This window comes from Gekko japonicus, unplaced genomic scaffold, assembly GCF_001447785.1.
Source record: "Gekko japonicus isolate JY-2015 unplaced genomic scaffold, Gekko_japonicus_V1.1 scaffold228, whole genome shotgun sequence".
Classification (NCBI taxonomy): Eukaryota; Metazoa; Chordata; class Lepidosauria; order Squamata; family Gekkonidae; genus Gekko; species Gekko japonicus.
The window spans coordinates 1,026,514-1,044,681 of NW_015163609.1; the positions used below are offsets into that span (position 1 = coordinate 1,026,514).

An 18,168-nucleotide genomic window follows, 5' to 3' on the forward strand; every position below is an offset into this window, starting at 1 on the left:
AGATTCGGCCAGAGGGGTCCCACTGTCCCTCTAAAAAAGCAGTGACAATTCAGTGAGTGGTGGCAGCGAACTTAAGGAGTTAGATACGCCCACGGGAGCTGAAGAGTGAGGGGGAAATAAAGGTAGGTTGATGATTGGCTGGGGAAAAGATAGGGTTGCCAACTCCAGGCGGGAAATTCCTGGAGATTTGAGGGATGGACCTGGAGAGGGTGAGGTTTGAGGAGGGGTGGGACCTCAGACAGGTAGGATGCCATAGACTCCACCCTCCAGTGAGAGCCAGTTTGGTGTAGTGGTTAGAAGTGCGGACTCTAATCTGGGAGAACCGGGTTTGATTCCCTTGCACCTGCTGGATGACCTTGGGCAAGCCATAGTTCTGTAAGAGCTGTCCTTGAATGAGCACTTTCTGTCAGAGCTCTCTCAGCCCCACCTACCTCACAGGGTGTCTGTTGTGGGGAGGGGAAGGGAAAGGACTTTGTAAGCCGCTATGAAGGGCAGGGTGTAAATCCAATCTCTTCTTCTTCTTCTCCTCCTCCTCCTCCTCCCAACCAACCATTCCCTCCTGGGGAACCACTGTTGCCAATCTCCAGGTGAGGGATGGAGATCACTCAGAATTACAACTGATCTCTGGGAGGGGGGAGGAAATGGAAAGCTGACATCAGAGGAGCAGATAATGGCAGGTTGATGCTTGGCTGGGAAGGAGATAGGGTTGTCAACTCCAGGTTGGGAAATTCCTGGAGATTTGAGGGGTGGAGCCTGGAGAGGGTGAGGTTTGAGGAGGAGTGGGACCTCAGACAGGTACAATGCCATAGACTTCACCCTCTGGACCAGCCATTTTCTCCTGGGGAACCATTGTTGCCAATCTCCAGGTGAGGGGTGGAGATCACTCAGAATTACAACTTATCTACAGGAGGGAGGGCAGAAGTCAGCTACAGTCAGAGGGGCAGATAATGGTAGGTTGATGGTTAGCTGGGAAGGGGATGGGGTTGCCAACTCCAGACTGGAAAATTCCTGGGGATTTGAGGGGTGGAGCCTGGAGAGGGTGGGGTTTGAGGAGGTTGCTACAGCAAATTGACACTGAGTGCTCAAGGCCTTAGCACTCTCCCAGAACCTCTTTCTGGAGCTCGTTGCCTTATTCCTAGTAGTGAATAATTGCATTGTACCCTTTGAAGTTGTGCTGAAAAAGGAGGCACAAATATTTCCATATTTCAATATTTACAAATTAAAAGCTTTCTTGTGACACAGCTGAGATGAATTTTCTTGAGAGAGTTAATAAAGTTGGAAAAGTTAGGTGTACAAAGGAATACAAAGCTTCTTTCCAGCATTATAATATGTTAATAGATTCAGCTTGTAAGAGGGAAAAAGGCTATCAAAAATGGCATATTGATTTAGGTCATCAGGTAATTCCAGTTTAATTTATAAGAGGTTCAGCCTTTTTAGTGTATCTCTCTTTGAAAGAGAACATAATTAAAATGGTAAATCAATGGCACCTGTTACCAAACAGACTTTCCAAAATTTATAATTCCATGAAGAACAGCTGATTTTGTGGCTAAGATAATGCTACTTTTTCATGTATGGTGAGACTGTTCACGAGCTGTAAAATATTGGAAAGTATAGTGGTATGCATTTCAGCTGGTATAGGCTGTACAATTGCTGTACACCAAAACTGTATTAAAATTTGTTGCATCCCATCTTCTCTTCAAGAATTGCTCTTATATGAAATAACAACTGCTTCTATAGTCTTAGCCAGACATTGGAAGAAAAATTCTCTTCCAAGTAAAAAAGGGTGAGTAGAGAAGTTAAAAGTTACATTCTGCATGATTAAACTGACAGCTTATTAAAAAACAGAAGTGGAGGAGCCTAGAGGAAAGCGGAGCTACTTGGCCACGTCATAGAGAGTGTTAAAGAGACAGTCAAAAGTAGACAAATGAACAGAGGGTGTTAAAGAGTGTTAAAGAGACAGTCAAAAGCACAGTGTTAAAGATACAGAGCGAATTAAAGAGACAGGCAAAGGCACGGTGTGAAAGTTACAGAAAGTTACAGAGGCGTAGTATATAACAACTATAAGACTGACAGTAGGGGGAAATAATAGATTAAGTAGAAGGGGAAAGACAGGCAGAACAAGTCTTCAATAACAGCTGATAGGAGCATTATAAATAAAAGAAATAGTACATAAATAGCTAAAAGAAACTAAACTATATAAAGGACAGAAGTTAGTTCCATCACATAAAGTTCGCCAAATTAACACATACACTATCCAAATAGTAATTATCAATAAATACCAACAATCGCCAATAAAACAACAAATTATGAGGGATGGCTTCAGGCACGAGTGGTCCAAGAAGGGGTTCAATACCATCACCAAAACAGGGAGCTGGCATTGGACAAGCTAAACTGGCAGCACCAACCCCACAAATAAATGCAAAAGATCTTAAGTTAAAGATTCAAGACACAATGCAAAGTATGTTGGATAATATACTACCAACATTACTAAAAAAAGAATTAGAACCACTGAAAGAAAAAATGGAGGAAATCGCAAATCAAATCACCAACCAAATAACAGCTGAAACCACAGAAATTAAAAAGCAGATAAATGAAAATAAACAAGAAATCCTTAAAATAGCGGCAGACGATGAAATAGCAAAGGAAAAAGTACAAGATCTAGAAAATGAAATACAGGAAATAAAAATAAGAGAAAATAAGATTGAAGACTCACTAATCACCCTGGAGATGGACAAAGCTGCATTCATACTTAGATGCCAAAACATCCCAGAATCAATAGAAAAAAACTTGAAAGAAGTAGCGCAAACCTTGGCAGACCAACTAGAAGTAGCCATGAAAGAGGAGATAGAAAGTGACATAGAATCAATATATAGAAGAAATTCTGCGTATGCTAGGAAACATAAAGTACCACGTGAAGTACATATAAAGTTTTATAAACGGGAAATGAAAGAAAAAATGATAACTATTCAAAATGCGGAAATAAAAGTGTTAAAGGAAATCCCATGGAGGGTCAGAGAAAGGAGACAGAGCTATTACACCCTGACAGATTTATTAAAAGCGAATCAAATAAACTTTAGATGGTTGATACCGGAAGGAGTCCTGTTTGAATATAAAGGAAGGAGGCAAAGGCTAGGTTCTATCTTTAAAGTAGAGAACTTTCTTGAAAGGAATGGGGAGGACTTAGGATGGCAGGGAAAAGAGGAAGAAGAAGAAGAATTGGAATCAGAATCTGAAAAATCAAAGAACGAACAGGAAGCAGAAAAACAAAACGAAACAGAAGCAAAAAAAACAAAGAAAAAGACAGGAGGCAACGACATCACAGATCCTAACCCGATTCCAGTATAGAAAGAAGGCAAAACAGAATGCAGGCAAGAATGGAAAGCAATAAAAGATTTAAAATCCTCTCAATAAATATAAATGGGCTTAACAGCCCTCAGAAGAGGAGAACCTTTCACCAAATTGCAAAATTGCAGGCAGACGTAATATGTCTACAAGAAATGCATATTAAAAAGGGGCCGAGAAGTATTTAATCTGCAAAAAATTAGGAAAAAATATTTATGGCCACAAATGATAGGGAAAAAAACGGAACGGTAATATATGTGAAGGAGTATTTAAATCCGGAATTGGTACATGCCTCAGAAGATGGGAGATTAATAGCAGTTAAGATTACAAGAAAGGGAATAGAAACTTTAATTGTTAACATCTACGCTTTGAACCAGAACCAAGAAATATTCTTTAAAAGTTTGAGACAGATCCTGACAAGTAATGATCATAAATGCATATGTATAATAGGTGATTATAATGCGGTGTTGGACCCGGAAGCAGATCGAAAAAAGAGAAGTAAAAACACAAAAACAGGACAAAACTTGCATAAAATTTTTATACAAACGGCAGAGGAATTCAGTTTAGTAGATGCGTGGAGAGTTAGGAACATAAATAAGAAAGACTTTACATTCTATTCCAACAGGCACGATTCATGGTCTCATATAGATATGGCATGGATAAATACTACAATGATGGGAGAAATGATTGAGGCAGAAATTCTACCTAAGACATTTGCGGATCATAACCCGATATTACTCTCCTTTAAAGAAATGCGGAAAACTAGTAGATGGATCCTAAACAACAATGTCTTAAAAGATACTAAATTTGTAGAAAAAACAAAGGTAGAAATCCGATAATTTTTTAAGAGAAATGTTCAACCAGAGATGCCAATACATATAGTATGGGATGTGTTTAAAGCTTATATTAGAGGTTGGTTCATAAATCAACAGGCTTGGAAGAGAAAGGAAAGAAACCAACAGTATGAAAAAATGAGTAAAGAAATTAAGAAACAAGAAGATAAGCTAAAAATAGGACTAAATAAGGATGAAGCTCAAGTTAAAATAAAGATATTCATGCATAAAATGAATTTATTATTAACTCAAGAAATTGCAAAAAAAATAGAATACGCTAAACTCTATCATTTTGAGAACGCGAACAAACCTACCAGGTGGTTAGCATACAGACTAAGGAAAGAAAAAGAGAAACGAAATATAACAGTGCTCAAAGATGGAAATAACAAAGAGAAATATACACCGCAGGACGAATCCAAGAATATCTAGAAAAAAAAATAAACAAAAATTTAATGAAGAGCAGGGCTCTTTTTGTAGCAGGAGCTCCTTTGCATATTAGGCGACACGCCCCCTAATGTAGCCAATCCTCCAAGAGCTTACAGTAGCCCCTGTAAGAAGAGCTCTCTGAGCTCTTGGAGGATTGGCTACATTAGGGTGTGTGTTGCCTAATATGTAAAGGAGTCCCTGCTACAAAAAGAGCCCTGATTAGAGCAAAAAAGTATTTTGAATGAGCGGATTACAATGTGTGAATTAACAGAAGCACTTAAGAAACAAAAGAATAGAAAGTCACCGAGTCCAGATGGTCTAACAGCAGAATTTTATAAAAGCTTTGAAGAAGAGATAATACTCAGGCTAAAAGAAGTAATACAAGGTATAGAAGAATAAGGAGAACTACCAGCATTGTGGAATAGAGCGATAATAACTCAGATATAAAAACCAAATACAGAGATGAACCAAATAAAAAATTATAGGCCCATATCCCTATTGAATGTAGACTATAAAATATACGCGAATATATTGGCAATGAGATTTTAAAAGATTTTAAATCAAATGATAAATCAGGATCAATCGGGATTTCTACCCAAAAGGTTAATGAACGGTCATTAATGTATTGGAATACTATGAAAATCATCCAGGGAAGCAAGCAGTGTTAATGTTTCTAGATGCAGAAAAGGCATTTGATAATATCTCATGGGCGTTCTTAATACAAAAGCTGGAAATAGCTGACTGCGGAAAGACATTTGAGGCATGGATCAAAGCAATATATAGGAAACAACAGGCCCAAATAGTGATAAACGGCGAACTAACACAAGATTTGGAGATTCAAAAAGGGACAAGGCAAGGATGTCCACTTTCTCCGCTATTGTTTATTTTTGCTCTGGAAACGTTAAATGATCTAGTCTGGCAAAATGAAAATATACAAGGATTGAAGCTTAAAGGAGAAAAGTACAAACTGAGGGCTTTCGCGGATGACTTAGTATTTATTATGGAAAACCCTAAAAAATCAATTAAAGCGCTATTAAAGGTAATTCGAGAATATGGATAAGTAGCAGGCCTTAAGATTAACTCAACTAAAACCAAACTGTTGGTAAAAAACTGTGACACAACTGCCAAGCAAGAGTTAAAAAATCTTACAGATATGGAGATAACAAAAAAAGTTAAATATCTAGGTATTATAATATCAAACCGGAACAGCACGTTAATGGAGGATAATTATACTAAATTGCTTGAAGAGATAAAGAAGGATTTAACAAAATGGAAAGACCTTCATATCTCCCTGACAGGAAGAATTGCTACGGTAAAAATGAATATTTTGCCTAGATTCTTGTTCTTAGCCCAGAACATTCCAATACTAAAACAATCGCAATACTTCACAGAATTGGATAAATTAACAAGGAAGTTTATATGGAACGCAAAAAAAAAGCAAGGATAAATTTAAAGACATTGCAGGATAGAAAAGATAGAGGTGGATATGGACTACCAAATTGGAAGCTATATTATCAAGCAGCCAGTATGGGATGAATTAAGGAATGGATTAATCTGCAAAATGAAAGATGTTTAAAATTAGAAGGGCATGATCTACCCATGGGATGGCATGCTTACATTTGGTACGGTAAAGATGTAACACACCAACATTTCAAAAATCATATTCTATGAACAGCTCTACTTAATGTATGGAAAATTATAAAAGGAAAATGCAAAACAAGTGTTGGAACATTTTATCATATGTGGTGGCGGTGCCCAAAAATACAAAAATATTGGACATTTATTCAGAAAATAATACTAGAAATGTTCAAAGTGAAACTGGAGCTAGTACCATAAATATTTTTGCTCAATATACTTCCAGAACACATCAGTTATAATGAAAAATTTGTAATATTATATACAATAACGGCAGCGAGGATATTATGGGCAAAGTACTGGAAGCAAGATATCACCCCGAAACAAGAAGTGATAGAGAAATTGAAGGAGGTAGCGGAAATAGATAAACTGAATTTAATGTTACAGGGGGAAAATGAAGAAATTTTTGTAAAACGATGGGTGGGAATGTACAGGTGGTTAGAAAATGGATAAATGACTCTAATCTGTATGTATATTAAAGAATTAACGATGTATAAGAATCAATAAATAAAATATTTTTAAAAATCCTTTAAACAATATGATGTGTGGAGGCAAATAGTGAACCAACTGAACAACTAATTTTGGTTTATTTGAAATGCTTGAAGACAGGGATCATGTTAACTATTCATATTCTGTTCATCCCACAGAATTGTGAGTTAAAATACTGTATTGATAGCATGCTTATCTCATTGAATTTTCTGTTGGACATATTTTCTGTGTGTAAAGAATAGAAAAAGTTTAAAAATTGGGGGGGGGACCACCTATACATGGATACCGAAGGTTTTCACAGGGTTTTCCAGTTAAAGAAAACAGCTTTTTCCCCCCAGGTTTGAAATGACCATAACAGGAAAGTACAGCAGCCACAAAAAATAACCAAGAAAGCAGATGAATCTTAAGCAGGTTCTAAGAGACTGCATTGTGTGTAACACAATTAAATTGCCCAACATATTTTTGATAAAGAGTGCTTTCAAAATGTTTTAGCTCACATACTTCCAAAAACACCCATGCAAGCACCTTTTCATATAGCAGAACTTGCAATTGGATGATGACACAAAAACAATAAATAAAAAACCAAAAACAAATAAATAAAGACACACACTGGTCAATTTTATTGTAAGAAACTCTTTTGGCATTGTGTCTCTTGTTCTGTCTATGTGTTAACATACCATAAACAGAAGCAGAATTAAATGTACATTTTGGTCAACAAAGCTTTTACAGTAGCAATGTAGACAGTTTCACACCACAGTAATAATACCCATAGTGGGTATTTTAAACTGGCAGAAGGAGCATTTGTGAAGAACTGGACAGGAAAAGAAGATATGAAAGGCAAGGGAATGTTAGAGTGGTCTTACTTACCCTTGAAGATCAATGTGCCAGTAGTCTTTCTGGCTAATGCTATGATAGTGGAAGTCTCCTGTATAGTAAGAGGGGTCACTGCCTCCTAGGATGATTTCTCCCCCCGTGTTTGACTGAGAATTTCTAGGTGAGGGGAGAAACCAAAAGAAGAAGAGAAGAGATTGGATTTATACCCCGCTCTTCACTCAGAGTCTCAGAGCAGTTTACAAACTCCTTTCCCTTCCCCTCCCTCCCCACAACAGATACCCTGTGAGGTAGGTGGGGCTGAGAGCTCTTTTGAGAACTGCTCTTTCAAGAACAGCTTGGACAGAACTATGGCTTGACCAAGGTCATCCAGCAGCTGCAAGTGGAGGAGTGGAGAATCAAACCCAGTTCTCTCAGATTAGAGTCTGCACACTTAACCACTACACCAAACTGGCTCTTAAAACAGAATAAGGCTCTCTATTCTGCCCTCTGAATGAGGCTAGTGCACAGGGTGGTGGGTAGAGGGACTGATCCATATGAAATTTGCTTCATGAACTAAGGCAAAGCAGAGCCCTACTCCAGGGTGTCTTTATCAGTGCCACCCTTCAAAAGAAAAGTTTATATGCTAGCTTGTGTTAGAGTGCTAAAGCAATGCTACTGCCAACAGAATTTACCACCCAGAATCGGACTGCAAAAGGGATTGTTGGTGAGGTGGTTGTGTTTTGGGAAGAGCTGGACTTCTTACTTGAAGGCTCTGTTTTAAACAATAAGGGAGGCCTTCAGCAACAGGCCCAAGAGGGGGAAGTCTAGCACTTTCCTCCTACTCCCTACTCCTGTTTCATTGGTTTGTCCCTTCCCCCTGCTGTCTCTTTTCTAGCCTGAGAAGTCATGGACTCTTAAGCATTTCCTCATAGGAAAAGTGCTCCGACCGCTTAATCATCTGGTTTCTCTCTTCTGTACTTTTCCCAGTTTATAATATATGGAAGCACCGAGCATTTAGGGAAAGCACTATATAATTACCAAGCATTATCATGAGATTTATTTCTGTTTTGCTTGATCCAGTACTGCACTCTGTCCTTCCATGGAGTTCTTGTCAGGGTAAACTAATCTCAACCAGAAGCTAGAACAGAGTCTTGGTTTCAGTCTTGGGATTTCCACACAGCTCTGCCATTGCCCCCAGTTCTTCCTGGCTGCTTTCTAATTATCTCACTCTGGGAGGATCTTAAAAATACTTTCCAGTACTTTTTGGGACCATGCTGTTCTCAGTTTTACTCATCTTTCAAAAAATAAATGCCCTAAAATTACTTCTGTTTTATGCAAAAGAGAAGTAAATTCTGGTGTTCAGGTGGCCTTGGAAGACATATACACTGGTCTGGAAGCTGTGTCCCTAATCCCAGGTGCATTTGCTGTAGATGTTGGGGGAACTGCACTCTGCCTATGGGCAGAGGCTCTCATTTCTTTATGAGAAGAATTCTGGCATTCAAGCACTGGGTTCCGGCTCAAATTAATGTCTACTTTTATTCCAAATCCTTAATTTTTTTTTTAAATATGCAAAACTGAAAATCACTGGGAGCACTGGTCGGCAGAGACTTTTTTGAATTCCTAGAGCGTCATGACATCATTTCCTGTTTCAAAAAAGGAAATTATGTCATGAAACTCTAATTTCTATGGATTTACCATATTCCTAGAGCATCAAGATACCACTTCTTATTTTGAAACAGGAAGTGAATTCCAAGTGCTGTTTCACCCCCAGTTCTGTCACCCCACACCAGGGAGTGGCAGAGGTCATCTGCCAGTACTGGTTAAGTGGCAACCCTAGGATTTAAATTGTAGATGTGTTATCCTCTGTCACTGAATCCAAAGTATAACAAAAACACTATTCAGTCCAAGTTTGAGTCCAGTGGCACCTTTAAGACCAACAAAGTTTAATCCTGAGTATAAAGCTTATATAAATTCAACTTTGTTGGTCTTAAAGGTGCCACTGGACTCAAACTTTGTTTTATTGCTTCAGATCATCATGGCTACCCACCTGAATCTACTATTCAAACCAGTCTAAATTATGTACTGTTCCTATGGTGCAATCGTAAACAGAGTTACACTCTTCTAAACCCATTGAAGTGTGTCATTCTTTTTAAGATGGTACTGTAATAATCTTTGGTGTAGGCCTTTTCTCCTAAAAACACCTACCTGCTGTAGTAGACAGAGAACACTTCCTCCTTCAGGATCTTCTGTGAGATAATCCGGTCAAACACTGGAATAACACCATCTATGGCGTGGCTGGGATATCCCATACCAAGCACCCCATCAAACCTGGCATAGATGAAAGGAATGTTGGGTAGTGCTGTGGCTTCTGCAAACTCTTGGAAGACAGGAATATCAGCAACCTAGAGGGAAGAATAAAAAGATTAAAGATTAGTGCAAGGGAGCAAATGATGGCCACATCAGACAAAGGGTTGCCATGTCTCCTGCTATAGCAAAAAACCTCCTGGCAAACTCTGGAAACAGAGGAAATGGGGGACACTAGATGGCATTTTTTTTTCAATGCACTGACATCACTACCAATAAAAAACAGAAGTAATGTCATGACTGGGGTGGGGGGCGTGATCTAGAATTTGCAAAAACACTGTGATCAGTCCCCACCCCCAGAATGCTGCCAGGGGTTGCTAGCTGCAGTCTGGTGACCCTAACCAAGCATGACCCAGGAGTGCTGTGACCAGAGCCTCCAAATTTCCAGGCTTTCTTTTTCAATTACAGCCTTGTAGACACTGATTTGGGTGGGAATGAGGCCCAGGGGGAAGGGAATTTTACCCAAGTGAAAATACTCTGGCAGTAGAGGGAGGAAAGGAATATAGTGAAAGTAAATGGGAAGAATATGATTTCTGACACAAACGTGTAGGTCTTATTTTCAGCTGCAGATTAGGCTAAGGGGTTGTATCAAAGGCTTCATTGAGGAAGTGGGTTTTGAGAAGGGATTTGGAGGTAGCAGTATGTAGTTATTCTAGAAACTTCAGCACACTTTCCTCCATGAGGAAAGCAGGATGATACAAAGCCTTGTGCTCTGGCTGTTGATGTCTTGCTCCACATTCTGTTTACATACTGTTAGATCGCACTAACAAAGGACTCTTAGAGTGATTCAGCAAGTGATTCAGCTTTATTGGAAGTAACGAACAAGCACTCAACTCAGTAAGAAACCAGAACAGAAAACAGTGGGAGCTTATGCTCCTTTTAAACATAACCGGGCTAATGTAGCCACGCCTATTTACAATTAACAACCAATGAGATTGCTTAGTTAAGGACCAATGGGAGTCTTTCCCTCCTAGGGAATGGTATGTTCTGATTGGTCGCTGTTACGAAGCGACCAATAGGAAGTTCGCTCAGAGGAGCCCTGGTATGGCTCGAAGCTTAACATAGGAGCCCTATGAGGTGATTCATGTAAACGTTTCAATACATTACAATTCCTCCCCCCTAAGTTAAGCCATCATCCCAAATGTTTTATTATTTACATACAGACAATCAATCTTTTGTACATCAGTTATTCCCACAATAATTACACTCATAGTCCTTCAGATAAGTCGGCATTTGCCGCGAACGCTGGGACCTGCGGAGCGGTGCAGGCTCCATGGGCATACAAGGTTGTGGGTCAGAGTGGGGTTCACTACAGCTTGGTTCAGGCACAAACTCTACTGGGGTTTCAGCCCCGCACCCAGGGGTCTGCCCTGACTCGGGGACAGTACCGGGCCTTTCGGTACTCACCGCCTGCTCTGGGGGTCTCCACTCAACATCAGGGAATTCAGCCGCCGGAGAGTCAGCGCTGTCCCTAGCCCAACGTCTCCTTAACTGATCTATGTGGCGCCGCCAGATTCGACCGTCAGCCAACTGCACCACATACATGCGAGTACCCACAGAGTCGGATATTACCCCAGGAAGCCATAAATGACCATTAGCATAATTCCGTGCAAAAACCTTGTCCCCTTTTTCAAACATGCGCACCTTCGGTTGCGGTTCTGTACGCTCGGAGTGATCGTCAGTTAGATCCGGATGTAACCTGTTTAAGCAGGTTGTGAGTCTGCGTCCCATTAACAATTCGGCCGGACTACGGCCTGTAGAACTGCAAGGGGTGGTATGCTGCCGCAAGAGGAAAGCGCCCAGCCTTTGGCTCCAGTCACCTTCGTTCATTTTCCCTAGGGCCTCTTTTGCCGTCCTTACCATCCGTTCGGCCTGGCCATTAGACGCCGGATGGAAAGGGGCCGAAGTCATTTGGCGTATGCCATTACTCGTGAGGAAGAGCCTAAATTCCTCAGACACAAATTGAGGCCCGTTGTCACTGACGAGGACGTCAGGCAACCCGTGCGTGGCGAAAAGATGGCGGAGCGCATGGATCACGGCTAGTGAAGTGGTTGTTTTCATGCGCACAACCTCTAACCATTTAGACATTGCATCCACTACTATGAGAAACATGTTCCCCTGGAACGGGCCAGCGAAATCCAGATGCAATCTGGCCCAGGGTTTCCCTGAAGACTCCCACCTCTGAGGCGGAGCTTGTGGGGGTTCCGGCCTGACTTGCTGACACTGGGAACACACGCGAACCCAATCCTCAATCTCTTTATCCAGCCCAGGCCACCAGACATACCCCCTGGCCAACGCTTTGGTGTGCACCATACCGGGGTGGCCCTCGTGCAGGGATTCCAACACCCTTTTCCTGAGCTTGTCAGGGACCACCACCCTGTTGCCCCATAAAACACAGCCCTTAGAAATGGACAGTTCACTTTGGCGGCATTTGTAGGGTCCAAATTCAGGTTCAACACTCCCAACTGGCCACCCCCTCCAAACCCAGTTTAAAACACGGGACAGCACGCTATCTTTAGCCGTGTGTGCAGCAATGTCCCTGGACGATACAGGAGCCTGAGGGAGTTCGTCCAGTGCCAAGACCTCACAAGCAGGAGCAGGGTCGGGTCCCGCACAGGGCAATGGGCAGCGGCTGAGGGCGTCCGCATGTCCGATTGCCTTCCCAGGCCGGTGTTCAAGGTCATAATCGTACGCCTGCAAAAAGAGCGCCCATCTAAGCATGCGCGGGGACATGATATTCGGCAGTTGCTTATCGGGTGCAAAAATCCCCAGTAGCGGCTTGTGGTCAGTGACCAGCAAAAATCGCCTGCCAAAAATAAAGTCATGGAACTTTTTGACAGCCGCTACTAAAGCCAGACCCTCCTTGTCAATCTGGGCATAGTTCCTTTCTGCCTCAGAAAGAGATCTTGAGTAAAAAGCGATTGGCGCCTCGCTCCCATCAGGCATCAGGTGGCTCAAAACCGCGCCAATTCCAAACGGTGAAGCGTCCGCAGCTAACACCAGGAGCTTCTGGTCATCATAATGCGTCAGCACGTCATTAGACACCAACAGCTCCTTAACCCCCACGAAAGCCCTTTCTTCGGCCTGTCCCCACTTCCATTTCGCCTCCTTATGCAAAAGTGCGTGCAAAGGGGCCGCCACTGATGCCTTATGCGGTAAAAACGCATGATAAAAATTGAGGAGTCCTAAAAATGATTGGAGCTCCTTCTTACTCACCGGCCTGGGGGCGTCTCGGATTGCAGTCACCTTGTCAGTAGTGGGGTGCACCCCGTCTGCATCAATCCTGAACCCCAAGAACTCTACACTGCTAACTCCCAGTGTACATTTTGAACGTTTTACTCTGAGCCCAGCGTTTTGGAAACGCTTCAAGACCTCCTTCACCCGGTCCATCAACTCATTTTCAGACCTCCCCGCAATTAACACGTCGTCGAAGTAGGGCACCGTTCCTGGTACCCCCCTCAAGAGTTGCTCCATCAGGCCCTGAAAGATGCCGGGCGCCACATTTACCCCGAACTGTAGGCGATTCACCTTAAAAGCCCCCCTATGGGTAACAATAGTCTGAGCCTCTGCAGCCTCAGGAGTGACAGGCAACTGCTGGTATGCCTGTGCCAAGTCTAATTTGGCAAAGATCTTTCCGCCCCCCAATGAAGCCAGGATGTGGCTAATAACCGGGACGGGATAGGAGTGTTGTTGTAACGCCTTGTTAAGGGTGCATTTATAGTCTGCGCATAAGCGTATGGACCCATCAGGCTTAACTGGTGTTACTATAGGCGTCTCCCACTTGCTGTGAGGAACAGGTTCCAAAATTCCTTGTTCCACGAGTTTATCAATTTCCCTCTCTACTTTAGGCCTGAGGGGAATTGGAACCTTCCGATATTTCAGTCTGATCGGCTTTACAGATGGGTCAAGTTCAAAAGCAACCGGGGGCCCTTTGTACCGCCCCAGACCCTCTGCAAACACATCAGGGAACAGGTCATACATCATATCCCATTTATTCTCAAGCAATTTGTTAATCCCTGAAATACCAATGCCCAATGGCTCAAACCAGTCCAACCCCAGCAGGTTGACCCGGTCTCCCTCAGCAATAAGACATGACAGTTTAACACATTTCCCCTTATACTCAACATGTACAGTGTCTCTTCCGGCCAGGGGAATCCGGTTGCCCTGGAAGTCGGACACTCTGGTCTCCGCAGGCTGGAGCCGCCGTCTGCTTCTGGTCGGAAACAGCTGTTGCCAGGATGCTGCAGAAATCACCGTTACAGAAGAGCCGGAGTCCACCTCCATAGTGCATGGTCTGCCGTCGAGGAGTGGGGTCACGGTGATCTTCCCTTGGCAACTGGTGCGGTTTACAGCCGATGCGCTTGTCCGGGTCGTTGTAGTCTGGCAGCTTGCTTCCGATGCCGGGAAACGCTGCTTGCTGCTTCGGGAATTTGCGGGGGTATTCCTTTGTGCCGACCTGCTGGTAGGTGAGGGATCCTTCCGTGCCGATCTGCAGACTCTGGCCAGATGACCACGCCGTCCACAGGCTCTGCAGTCTGTTGTGAGAAAAAAAATAAATGGTTCAGAAAATTTTAACCCATTTATACAATTAATTTCATAAATAAATCATAGTCTTTTTCTCCCCTCTATTCCTGTAACTTTCCAAACAGCTAGCAGTACATGACTCCCAAAAAGAATTTTGCTAGGCCTTTGTCTCTTCTTACACAGGAATTAACATCTGCATTTTCATTGTTCATGAACCTAAAGAATTTGGAAACATTTTAGACCTAAAGAATTTGGAAATATTTAAGAATAAAAGAATTTTTTCACCTGCCATTAAGTCAAGGAAGCCAGAATATTTGCAATACTAAGCTCTGTCTTCATGCAGAAATCCACATCACATCTCCAGCCACCAGACAGGTGCCCAAATGTCTACTCGGGGTCAAGGAAACAAAAGAACACCCTGGAACTGTAACATTCTTGTGTTTGTTATTTAGAAATGCAGGTGCTACCTTGCATTGTTTTGCAAAGGAGCATCAAGATGCCCCATTGCCCATGGAATACGTAAACATCTCCTGATTCCTGATGGCCCATACTCTACAGGGCAGTTAAAATTAATTGATGCAGTTTATGATTTCTATGGCTCTATCAAAATGTATAGGACCAAAATGGTATAAAAATAGGCCAGAAGCTTCAGTTGAGCACTGACTCTCAGAGATCCAGAGAAGGCTTTGCCTTCCGTGATCTATTTGGGCCAGTCCAGAAAGCTTTCTGTGCATGGGGAATCTTTGTTTATATATATAACCACTGACTGTTTCTTTTTTCCTTATGAAGTAAGTATTCTGTTTTATATTGCTTGCATGTCTCTAGCTAATAAACTATTTTATTGTTTAAATAACCTGTGTGCATTCAGCTTAACATAGGAGCCCTATGAGGTGATTCATGTAAACGTTTCAATACATTACACATACGGTGGTGATATGAGTCAGTCTTTGGCTTGGGAGAAAAGTGGTATCTTGTCTGATTTCTAGTCACTTTTCAGAGTCCTCTAAAAAACAGAGCTAAGTCAGAAAGGAGAACCAGCCTTTCATTCAAGTTCTAGATCTAGGGGAGAAGAGAAGTCAATCACATTGCCCTTCAGAGGCTCTGAGAGCCTCTAAAGTGTACTATATAATCAGAGATGAAGGAAAGGATGCTCCCTGGAATGGGGGGGGGGCGTGATTGGGAGAGAACAGTAGCCATGACAATGTTGGTGAGTATTTTTAGGCCATTTAGGGTGGTGGATAACATGACTTGCATATCAGTGATGTTACAGGGGCCTGGTGCCTTGGTGTAGCAATTTAGTCACTTCAGTTCAGTAGCCGTGGCTGAGCTTCTAGTATTTAGTTAGAAGGAATGATAGGCAAATGCCTCCTCCTGCTCTGCTAGCAAACCCGCCTACCCACAGCAGCTCTGGAAAGCTCCTCCCAGTGCCTGGCCACCAGCACCATGCGGGAACCTGACCTAAGGGCGGGCGGCTACCAAGTTGCCAGAGTTTCGCCACAGGGCTGGCAAGGGGGACAGGCTCAGTTGATCAGTCGGTCACATGCTGGGGGGGGGGGCACTGCCAGCACAATGCATGCCCAACTGCTCACTCACTCCTTACCTTCATGGTGTGCCCACCAGTTGCCTCTCTGGCCAGGTGTTCAGCTCTTCCTCCTGAGGGCATGCATCTTTTAAAACTCTTAACTGCATGCACACATGCTACCTCTAGCTGCCAAACCTTTAAAGCATTTCCTGCCAATGATTTTTTTTCTCCAGCTGTCAATTTCAGGATCTTTGTTTTAAACTTTGCCTGCATTCCTTTGTGTTTCCTTTCATTCAATGAATTGGACCAGGAGGATTTAAATGGAAGGTGCTTACTTGATGCTACTGCGCAGGTGAAATAGGGCAATTGTGTAAATTAACCTTTGGGCGCCACCCCCAACACATAACAAGTGACATTCCCACCCCAATTAACTAAAACCCTCATTTTTTGGTTGCAGCTGCAGAATAAATACACCAGAATACAGGATAAATATACCAGGGGGAAAAAAGAATGGGGCATGGGGCAGGCACACAAATCCAAAGTCAAGCTTAAAGGCTTGACTGCTTGGATTCTCTAGCGTAAGCTGTCCGTGCATAATGGGCCCCTGTCCATCCTCAAAATTACTCTTCCCAGTCTTCCCAGCATGACTACCTGCTAGGATTGATGAGAACTTGTAGTTTCTGAAGCTTCCCAAATTGAATTAGAAGGCTGAGAAAACTGTAATTTGCATTGACCCTAGAAATCCACTGCTTTCTGAGCACATATTAATAGAAGTTACTGGTTGGCTGCCAACTATGCAAATACATTGAACACATTTCTTGTAAACTACAGACTAATCAGCACTTCAAGAGTATGGGGTGCTCTCCTCAAGGGAAAAGAAACACGGTGAGCAAGATAAATTCTATTTTCAAGCATATTATTTGTAAGGATTATGGCATCACTAGTTACAATTTACAGCTATAATTAGATAATTAATTTAATTAATTTGCCATGCTACAAAAGAACCTGGAAAGCAGATGAGAGGAAAGCATTGCACAAATATTCTCTCTTTAGAAGCAAGAAGGCGGCTGAGCTGAAGGAAGAGAGAACATCTGCCCCTTCATAGTACATACTGTGACAATGTCCTGGCTAAGGAAACCTCCCATGTTTCCTTGTCCATACTGGATTGCAATTTTGGTTCCATTTTCAATGTATGTGCTTGATTTTGAGGAGTCATAGCGGTTGTGTGAAACTGAAAAAAGAAATGGAATACTGCACATTAAGCTTACTTTCATCAGAGTGGTACACACACCTCACAATCAGCAATGAATGCATGATATAATTAGTATGGAAACAAAATGCTTTAGCATGAAGCACACATGGTAGAATACCCAAACTTTCCTTAAAATGGCAAACACAAAACATTCAGACATTAATATAGTTAAAATAAAAGTAAATGTGTTTGTTTAGTATTTCTTTTGATTAAGGTTACAAAAATTTAATTGGCAAATTAGTAAAAATTAATAGGGCCTGTTTTAATCAGAAAGGCCACAAGTCAAAAGAAGTAACTTTTTAAATTGCTGAGGTTAGGTTGGTTCCTGCTGGTACTGTATTAGAGCATTTAAAAGAATGAGTGGTGGGGGGGTGATAGATTTCCGTGGGGTGGCCGTGTTGGTCTGAAGCAACGGAACAAAGTTGGAGTCCAGGGGCACATTTAAGACCAACAAAGTTCAATTCTGGGTATCGGTTTTTGTGTACTGGGACTGGAACATTCCAGGACTGTTTCTACCAAAGACTGGCTGAGGTTGGAGCTCTAGAACAATAGCCCACCTGGACTCTGGAGATGGCCAATGAGAAATGAATGATTCTGACCAGTGTTTCCTCTAAGCTGAGTTAGTGTGAGCTAGCTCACAGTTTTTTAGCCTCCGGCTCACACATTTCTGTATTAGCTCAGGAAGTATGGCTCCAGAGCAAACTCATTTATGCAGTAGCCAAATTGCTCACTCACGACTTTAATGCCAGTAGCTCACAGAGCAGAATTTTTGCTCACAGGACTCCACAGCTTAGAGGGAGCATTGGTTCTGACCAGGGCTATTTTTGTAGAAAAAGCCCAGCAGGAACTCATTAGCATAACAGGTCACACCCAACAGTGGAAACTCATTAGCATATTATGCCACACCCCTGACAGCAAAGCTCAATAACATATTAGGCCGCACATTCCATGTTACCAGAAGTGTGGTC

At 42.2% G+C, this 18,168-nt stretch overlaps 1 protein-coding gene across 1 annotated transcript in view; it reads right to left on the reverse strand.

Moving 5' to 3' along the window:
• The window catches only part of REN (renin), a 46,952-nt gene that overhangs the window by 5,666 nt on the left and 23,118 nt on the right, over nt 1-18,168 (reverse strand). Inside the window, exons 5-7 of the mRNA XM_015407313.1 lie at nt 17,061-17,179; nt 9,744-9,940; nt 7,593-7,715 (exon numbers count right to left, since the gene is read on the reverse strand). Of these exons, the coding sequence (XP_015262799.1) occupies nt 7,593-7,715; nt 9,744-9,940; nt 17,061-17,179 (439 nt within the window). The remainder of the gene's footprint in view (nt 1-7,592; nt 7,716-9,743; nt 9,941-17,060; nt 17,180-18,168) is intronic.